At 47.3% G+C, this 10,259-nt stretch overlaps 1 protein-coding gene across 1 annotated transcript; it reads left to right on the forward strand.

The window, feature by feature from the left end:
• Window positions 1–611: 611 nt before the first annotated feature.
• On the forward strand, window positions 612–4,089 carry CHST7 (carbohydrate sulfotransferase 7). The gene has a single exon (XM_083168761.1). It carries the CDS (start codon window positions 851–853, stop codon window positions 2,225–2,227), a length of 1,377 nt encoding a protein of 458 aa, XP_083024887.1. The 5' UTR covers window positions 612–850; the 3' UTR covers window positions 2,228–4,089.
• The last annotated feature ends 6,170 nt before the right edge of the window (window positions 4,090–10,259 follow it).

Consider the following 10,259-nt stretch of genomic DNA (forward strand, 5'->3'; position numbering starts at 1 on the left):
CTATTTTTAGTATGTTAACTCTTATGAGCAGGGCCCTCCTTCCTCACGTACTCACCCTACCTCATTACCTCACCTGTGCTCCTGTCCTGTTCTTCCCTTCCTCTACTTCATCTTCGGTCTCCTTGACTATTTTGACACCTACTTCTGAACTGATGCTGATTTTAGTTCTACCAGCTATACCCCTATTTATACTGTATCTTTCTACACACCCTGTACGTTACCTTGTAATTTTTTTTTATTTTTTTTTTGCTATGTACGGCGCTGCGGACGCTTTGTGGCGCCTTATAAATAAACGTACTACTACTACTACTACTGAAAGTAAGCACACGCAGCGCAAATCATGCGCCTGTGGAATTGCACCTAGACTGGCTATGACCGGTGTGGCTGTGGGCGCACTCATGTAAGTAGCGGTATGCAGCACGGCTGGACCGGCCTGGACACGTATTGTCTGCACTTAGGGGTAACACATGGGGTATATGTGCAGTATGAGGGAACCTTCAGTGCACTCAGGTCAGGGGTGGCTGTATACATGTGTCTCCTTACCAAGCGCTGTGCTGCTAATGCCTGGCTCCCGTTATCCCCGCCCGGCCCAGCTGCTGCCCAGCCCCCCGCCGCACTAATGCCGGGAGACTGACTGAGACGATTACACAGCGTGTAGTAAGCAGGCAGCGCCTGAGCCGCGCCCGGTCCCCCTCTGCCATGCTGCTGCTGAGTGACACACGCCGGGGACGGAAGAGGAGGCAGGGCGGTACTAGCAGGACTCCGGAGCATGTCTGGAGGATACTGATAGTTACATAAACAGCGGCGCGGGCAGCCCCACCCCTGGGCGTGCTACGGGGGGGAGCGGCACATGCACACGGGCAGCGGCGGGGACACGGCAGGCGCTGAGCGGCAGGATGAGCTAGCGGTGCCCCCATGCAGCAGCAGCGCCCCGGGGATGATGATGAAGAGGCGGCGGCCCAGCCGGCTGTGGCTGCTGCTGCTGGTGTACGCGGCGCTGATGCTCCTGCTCCTCTCACTCATGCTGCATGAGGGCTGGATGACCAGCAGGGGGCGCCCGGCGGGGCCGGAGAATGAGGGCGGCTGGGGCAGGACGTCTCGCCGGCGGTGCCCGCAGCTGGACGCCTCCCTGTGGACGGATGAAGAGGAGGAGGTGGGTGCGGCGTCGCCGCTGCCCCGCACACATGTGTATATCCACGCCACCTGGCGGAGCGGCTCCTCTTTCCTGGGAGAGCTCTTCAACCAGCACCCGGGAGTCTTCTACCTGTACGAGCCGGCCTGGCACATGTGGCAATCCCTGTACCCGGGGGATGCAGTCGGGCTGCAGGGGGCTCTGCGGGACCTGCTTAGCTCCCTCTTCCGCTGCGACTTCTCTGTCCTGCGGCTGTACAGCGGGGAGAACCTGACCAGTGCCGGCCTGTTCGGCTGGAAGAGCAACAAGGTGATCTGCAGCGCCCCCTTCTGCTCTGCGCTAGGGGCCCCCACCGCCTCCTCCACCGCTGGGGGCCCCAGGGACAAGGTAGGCCTGGTGGAGCCACAGGACTGCGAACAGCGCTGCATGGCACGGCCGCTGCGGGAGTTGGAGCGGGAGTGCCGTCGCTACCCGGTGGTGGTGATCAAGGATGTGCGGCTGCTGGATGTGTCGTCTCTGCGACCGCTGCTGCAGGACCCTGGGCTCAACCTGCGGGTGGTGCAGCTCTTCCGGGACCCCCGGGCCGTGCACAACTCCCGGCTGCGCTCCAAGCGCTCCCTGCTGCGGGAGAGCCTCCAGGTGCTGCGGAGCCGGCTGCGGGAGGGAGACCCGGCCAGCAAAGCCCAGCAGCAACAGCAGTTGCACCGCGGGGGCGCCGACTACCTGCTGAGTGGCTCCCTGGAAGTCATTTGCCAGGCCTGGCTGCGGGATCTGCTGCTGGTCCGGGGACGGAGCCCGGCCTGGCTCCGCCAACGCTACCTCAAGCTCCGCTACGAGGATTTGGTGCTCACCCCGCAACAAGAGCTGCGCCGCCTGCTGCGCTTTACGGGGCTTCCCGCACTGCCCGAGCTGGAGGACTTTGTGCTGAACATGACGCGGGGCCCCAGCTACTCCTCAGACCGACCCTTTCTGGTGTCTGCCCGCAATGCCCGGGAGGCGGTGAGTGCCTGGAGAGAGAGGCTGAGCAGGGAGCAGGTCCGCCGGGTGGAGGAGGCGTGTGGGGAGGCCATGCAGGTACTCTCCTACCAGCCCTAGGGGCCCGGGCACTGCTGCAATGACTATCATCAGCTGTTGTGCAGCCACTCAGGATATCCCCGCATAGATATATGTGATAAACCAGCTATAGATCAGACATTTCATATTGAAATATGCATTGCAGCCAGTGCCAGGATCATGGGCAGCTTTAAAGACTGATTCCTATCAGAATATTGTTCATTTTGCACAAGCGTTGCTCATATGCCTGTCTGTAAAGAAGTCTCACTTGTTCTAGTTGTACCCTGCAAAAGAGCTGACAATCAGAGCTAAGTACTATTGCAGCAGTCTATTAAGAAAAGCTGGGTATGTTTCATTTATTAGTAGAGCAATATATATATAAAAAAAATGTTCTTGTAGCTTGTTATAAAGTTACTATGGATATGCTGAGTGTACTCATTGTGAACAAATGTACTTTGAGGATCTTTGCCCTGTATTGAAATATGTATTTTATATGATGTGCTGTCATTTTGAACATTTAGGAGTATATTTCCAGAGTAGTGATCATCTATTTTTCTGTTTTTAACCAATTTATAAAACGATTACTGGGGAGAAATCCTAGGCTTTTCTTGCAGTCCATCAGTAAAGCAGTTTAATACGTTCCTCTAGGGATTCAGTATGATATCCCGAATGGGACAAAATCCTGACATTTAAAATCTCAACAAGGTCAAAATACCGACATATACAATGTACAGGTGAAACAGTCAACATGACTTTCCGTCGCGAGGTCAACATGGGTTTTTTTCACTTTTTTTACCCGAATGTCGACATGGACACAGTTGGAATTGAACCGCAGCCCCTCGCATCGCTCGCAATGCTTCTGTCACGGTGCCTCGCTGCGCACAACACACTATTTTATTCTCTCACCACGCCCTAGTGGATGGTAGGGCATGAAATACTGTCTGTTGGCATATGTCTGGTCAAAAAACTGAAAAAAACCCATGTCGACCTGTCGACGGAAAGTCATGTTGACTGTTTCACCTGTACATTGTATATGTCGGAATTATGACCCATTCGGGACTTTGACCCTGTCGAGATTTTGACTTCATCACCCTCTAGGAAGTTAGAGGAATGTATTATTTATTTAGGTGTATTTGTAGATTTATACACCTTTCACACACTAATCCCAGTTCACTGAACAGTGTCACAGCGGCTTGGAACCCGTTCACACTGCAGGCTGCACCTGGGTTATTGGCAGGGCTTTTTCTCTGCTAGCAATAGAAGATGATCTCCAAACGCCAGTGAGTTGATTTCCCATAGGATTTGAAAGGTATCCAGGTCGCATGACCCATATTACGGGTGCCAGATGATACTCAGGGGGGGGAATCTTGGCAGTCAAAATCCCGACTGCCGGTGCTCCGACAGAGGGATCCCGACTCACAGGGGCTATTCTCCCTTGTGGGGGTCCACGATCCCCATAGAGGGAGGATAGAACCTCTACCGAGACCGCAGCTTGGCGAGAGCAGCAAGACCACAAATGGCTTCTTTGCACTCGCACCCTGTTGGAGCACCGGCAGTCGGGATTCCGATACTGCATACTGCATACTGACCGTTGGGATCCCCCCTGTTGGAGACCAACACCACACCCCACATTACTTGTTCACACTGCCCCTTTGGCATTTCAAGTCACTGGACCGAGGGGGAGGATGCACCAACATCTGCCGCTCATCGCCGACTACCACTAATGCACTAAGAAAAGCCGGCAACATGACAGCAGGTCCCCGGCAGCTCTCCCTCCTTTTGTGGCTTCTGTGCCCGGCTGCTTGCTGACAGCTTCTCCTCCCTGCACCCTGAAGGGGATGTGCTGTGCTAGGGAGGAGGAGATCACTGGTTTTTGCAGCACATCAAGAGGCTGCCCAAACTTGGGGGGGGGGGGGGGGGGGGTGCTAAAAGAAGCCAATACTGGCGATACCTCACCATAGCGTTAATCCGGCGTGCAGGTTCTAGTGCATATGAAAATGTCCAGCCTGCGGCCCGCCCAACATGCCTTGCCATAGTAAAACTGTGACAAGGCATGCTGGGATGTGTAATTTCACAACAGCTGGATGGCCACAGGTTGAACATGCCTGTTTTAGAGAATCCCGCCCTGAGTCACAACCTGGGTTAACCTGTTAATATCCCAGGTTGGAGTGGCAGTGTAAGAGAGGTATAACCTTACAGTAAGCTTTTGAATCAAACAAAACCCCATTTTAAGATGGCATTTTACTGACATTGTGTACTGTTGTGATTTACTGCAGTAAATACTATAAACTGTTTACTGGGCATGTGCAGTGTTTTGGTCAGGTGTATGATTATTGCACATTATACTTTTACATGGTCCTGGGAGGGAGGCGGTAATCAGTCCTAGACAATATTTCAGCCTGCCTGAAATATTGTCAGTTTCTGACAAGATTAGGTTGACTTGAAATTCGGCCTATTCAAGGTTGGGTCCGTTTTACTGACTGAATAGAAAGTAATTGAATCCGCAGCCATTCACAAATCCACAAAAGTCGGATAGTCCGTGGATTTGTGAATGGCTGCGGATTCAATAATTTAGTGGCTGTTTTTCACAATGCAGATGTAAACAAAGTGGAATCTGCACAGGCGAGTCTTGGGATTGAATACTGATGGCTGATATATATTTCCACCTGTCAGAAATATTGGGCAAGATTAAATAATATCCCAAAGTATCAAAACCAGAACATTATGATAGTCGTGATCTTTTGTGTTGAGGCCTCTGCTTCACATCACAAGGGCCTAATATAGCAGTACATACTGTCCATTATTGCTGCATGTAAGTAGATATATACCCATAAATAACAGGGCTCTGGAGTCATAATTACCGAGATAACAAAACACCAATCAATTCTATAAATTAGCAGAGAACATAGATCAGAGTTACAAGTTTATATTCTATAGTAGGGATACAGTCACTAGGTAGACAAGCATCAGGTCAACAGCGGCATTAGGTTGACATGGGGAAGGTTGACAGTCAAAAGGGTCGGCATGGGTGGTTGTTGTTTTTTTTTTTGCCGACATGTTTGACAGGCGGTATTTCATGCCCTACCATCCACTAGGGGTGGTGTGGTGGGAGAATAAATAGTGTGCAGTGAGCCATGCGAGGGGACGCAGTGCTACATTTCAGTGTCCATGTTGAAATTCGGGCCAAAAAGTACAAACCCCTTGTCGACCTTTTGACTGTCAACCTAATGCTAATGCTGTTGACCTTCCTGGATGTCGACCTAATGCCTGTCGACTTGGTTGCTGTCTTTCCAATGATTCATAGCAGGGATTGGGAACCTTCGGCCCCAGATGTGGCTGCAAACCTATAGTAAGGGCAGTGTTCAATGTGAATAATCGCGATTTGCAGCGAATCCTGTTTAGAATTCGCTGCACAGTCGCCATGTTCCGGAGGGCTGCAGCATTCGGTGCCAGCCCTCCCTGTCGCCGTATTCGATGCCGCAGGGGCTCGCTGCCCCTGATGGCGAATTTGGCAAATGCTGCAGGGAGCCGGGGACGGCGGCAGACAGGGAGATGGAAGCCTCCCTGCCTGCACCGGACACTGGAACAGAAGGGCTCCCGGGGACACAGGCAGCAGAAGCTGCCCCCCGGGAGAGTTGGCAGGGGACTGGGGTAGGGAGCCGCTGCACTGGTCGTGCATATGTAATGAGCGGGAGCAGTGTGAAGTGAATATATGAATATTTAATGAGCGGCTCCCAGCCCCATGCTGGCTGTTGTGTAAAAAAAATAATAATAATAATAATAATAGTAAAAAAATTAAATATATATTCATGTGCAGTAAGCACATGAAAAAAATAGCATGCCCCTTCACAGAAAAAAAATACAATAAAACCTTTATTTTAAAAGCTCACATTCCTGTTCACCATAAAAAGATGGTGATTGCTACACTGTGACACACGGCGAAAATCACTGAGAAAGCAATTCGCCATCTGATCGTTGAATACACTCACTGGGAATCGCATTGAAAAACCACAGCGAATTACGGCGACTATCAGACGGCAAATTGTCCGTAATTCATTGTTCGCCGTCGGCGAATAGTGCACGTTGAATAGGTTGAATCAGTTTTTCAGTAAAAAGATTCACCTTAGAGCACGAAAATAGCACACATTCGCCGTAGAACATGGAGAATCAACCTCATTGAATACTGCCCTAAGAGTTAGGGTGCGTACACACAGGGGCGATTTTGTGCAAAATCGCGGGAAATATGGTCGCTGAGCGACCATATTGCCCGCAATGGGAGTGTGCACTGGCGATATATCGCCGGGTGTGCGCTCCCGTTTTTGCCCCTGTGGTGATCGCTGGTCGCAGGAACATGCTCCTGTGACCAGCTGATTACCACTGCCGGGCTCCCCCAGCAGTTTCTTTTTCATCAGTGACCATCTCTGGACGATGATGTAAAGTAGAAACTGAGCAATATATTGCTCCGCCATATATTGCTCCGCCATATATTGCTCCGCCATATATGGCTGAGCAATAGATCTCCCCCGTGTGTACATAGCATAAGTGCACAAACAATTTATTAATTGTGATCTTCCATCACCTTTTAACAGTTTTAAAATGTGACTGGTATTTATTCTTTCATATAGGTAGAACTAAAGATGTTACTTTAAAGCCTTGTTATTTACACTCACTATGTCCCGTATAAGGAAAAAGTGCACTTCTGTCAATGCTTTTTTTATGTTACCGTGTTAGGAATAGTTTGGAGGCCGTGCTTACCCAGAAGAACCATTAGTTAGCTGTAGTGCAATATAGACTAGTAAACAGGCTCGAAGCAAAAGCTTTGAAAGCTAGTATGCTACCTTCTGTGTTTTGTGCATGTGTGAGAAAGATGTAGTTTCACTCAGTGTTTCGTGCTTCGCATGGCTTAATATGTACTGTCTAATTTTAGTCTGCCAAAAAGCTCCCATGTGACATGTTTTCCCTTTTTGAATTTTAATTATCACTCTTTACAACCCTAATTGAAACCCTGGTTAAAACTTGTTGCATATTACTGTTTGCAGCCATAAACTAGGGGCAGATCGGGTTCGCCATGTTTTTCTAGTTTTGCTAGGACAGTGAGCCCTCTGGTGCAACCTGTGAAACCCTGCCCCCACCTCTGAATTGGCCCAGTGAGTTGTAGAGCAGCGATAACCATCAATGGATGAAAGCTTCAATGGATTTCTGGTCACTGATCTAAAGCTGGCCATACACTAGGCAGGCGATTTGGGCACTTTTCATGAAATTGCAGCAATCGCATAAAAAAAAAGTCCAAATCTCATGTGATTGACATCAGGTCCAATGTGATGTGTGGTCCTGTGCATGTCGCACCGGCTGCAAAATCGATCTCTTTGAGTCGGCCAGGCTTGGCTGGGATTGTATGCGATATATCATATGTTAAAGGACCATACATGATCTATCTTCCTGGGTGGCTCAAGGAGGGGATTGCAGGTGATTTTAATACTATCAAGGTTAATATCCAATAGTACCATCACTAATTAATCCATTAATGGCCATCCCTATGACATGCAACATGCGACTTCAACATATCTGCAAAATGCTACCACTCCATAGTAAAGGATACACCATTATTTATATGTTAGCTGCGATGCAGTTTATTTACAGTACATTGTGTTTTCATGTTTTGTAATAACTTTACATTTATACATTGACTACAACTTTTATAAAAGACCTATAACGTGTTACCTTTTGTGTATAGCAGGTGTTATGTATATATAGAATAAACAAAAACAAGTACAGGTTTGTTTCCTCTTTGATAAACTGTGTGATATATCTGAAGCGGCTTCTACAGTCCAGTTCATGGATCAGTAGAGAATGCATTTGAATGGGACTGGATGGGTATCTGGTTAGCTGACCATGTGTAGGCTGAGAGTCAAAAGGGTCGACATTCACAAAAGGTAGACGTGACAATGGTCAACATTTTTTTTCATGATTTGTTTCTTTTTTTTTACTTTACCATCCCCAAGGACTGCGCGGTGAAACTATGTAGAGCGCATTGAGGCAATGGCCCGATACATGGCGAGCCATGCAAGGGTATGCGGTACAGTAACTGGGGTCCACCTGTTCAGGTGTTGGTATTGACACTCATGCTGACCTTTTCATGTGTTAACCTAGACATTGTGCGCTACACCACCACAACTGGATGCAGGGACGGGTCATAGGGACAACACGATGAAGGTCGACATAGCTGAGGTGGATAGGGTCAGAAGGTGTACACAAGCATTATGTCAACATTGGGAAGGTCATCAGTCAAAAGGTCACCTTGAATTTTTCACTTTATTTTTTTTGTCCCAAATTTCAACAAAAGTCTACATGGACACCGTATCAGTGTACCATTCAGAATTTTGCTATGGGGCCCACAAAGGTCTAGTTACGCCCCTGCCCATAGTGTTTATGTGCTGAAGAGAACCACACTCATATTTCATAGATTCATTTCTCTATAATAACAGAATTGAAAAATATGTACTTCTATAACTAGTCAAACACTTGCTGTCTATGCGAGATGGGTAACTTGTATATCTGGGTTCTTATTTTTTAGAAAGTTCCCATGAATGCTAAAGCAGAACCGATTTCACTTGTTTTGTAGGTTTCAATCATGTGGCAGACAAATGTAGACGTGAATACTTCCCTTTATGTTACGTTTTCAGCTCAGCCAAAGTTAATATGCGACGGTGATCCGCAAATCAATGTGTACAGGTAAGAATGCACAGTATTTGTAGTTAAAAGGTACATGGATATAATTCAATATATTTGCAATAACCATGGGACAATTGCTCAATTAAATATTTCTAAAAATGTATTACATTTTAAAAATGATTCATTAACCATAGTAACACAGGACACAAAGCGTTATACATATAAAACAGGTGCAAGGTAGATTTTAAAAACAACACGTGAAAATGTGTTAATAAAGTAAAACTGCCTGTCTTGGATCAATGCAACAGGGGTCCAGTGTAGGCATGTTATTTTATAATGCTGGGTAATTCTCCAGCTAAAAATTTTTTTAATTTTTAAGTGCCAACATCTCTTGTGAGATCCACAAAATATCAGCTAAAAATGCCTATGTCGCTCACATTTGTTATATAAATAAATAAATTAAAAAAAATGCATAAAAAATAGAATATATTTCCTATATAAGGTAAAAATTACAGGTTATTATGATGGATACAAATCTTTGTTTGGCTATTTTCACACCTATCTTGACAAATTCACTTGGCACTGTAAAATACTATCATTAACACACTCCCATCGCCCGGAATTGTGTGATGAGCCATAGTGTTTTCAGCATGGAGTTTATTTTCTGTGAAGAAAGGTTGCCTTTTCTATTCCAGTGGTTCTCAAACTCACCTCACAGGTGCACTTATTACTGACTGACACATTTTAAAAGATCCACAGTTAGAGCTAATTATTTCACTTGGTTCTGTGAGTAGACCTGTAAAACATGCACTGTGGGGTCATGAGGACCGACTTTAAGAACCTGTGTTCTATTCTATTGTGGGCCTGATTTCCCCAAGGAGTTCAGCCTCATGCTGGCCATGTTTTCCCTGCAGGACATTTGCACACACCATGCTGTCTATCCCCCTGTTATGGTGTTATTAATCATTTAAAGCCCAGTTGTGTTTTTTTTTGGGGGAGGATACACTGGCGGTCAAGCAATTATGGAATGACTTGACATACTTACTGTATGCATCGTGCATGTATGGGCCTAAATAGCGACAGAAAATGTGTATGAATCACAAATGCAATGTGACTGGAGGTTGACTAACAGTCAGCGTTTGGTGGTGGAAACCTGCCATTTTCTGGGAGCGTCAGTAAAAACTCAGACGTGCCCATTTGTTTTAAGGGAGGACCCAGAGGAAGACCTCTGGAAGGCAATGGAGTCATCTTCCGCCGGGCTCCTGCTCCCAAGGGGGCACCTCTCCTCTCCTACCAGTCTGAATCAGTTCAATGAAAGCCATCGATATCACTTCTGTGGCTGACTCCCCCTCATAACATCATTTTTGCAAGTATCACTTCCTGTATTAGAACCCATGACCTT

This window comes from Crinia signifera, chromosome 2 (assembly GCF_055691185.1).
Source record: "Crinia signifera chromosome 2, ASM5569118v1, whole genome shotgun sequence".
Lineage (NCBI taxonomy): Eukaryota > Metazoa > Chordata > Amphibia > Anura > Myobatrachidae > Crinia > Crinia signifera.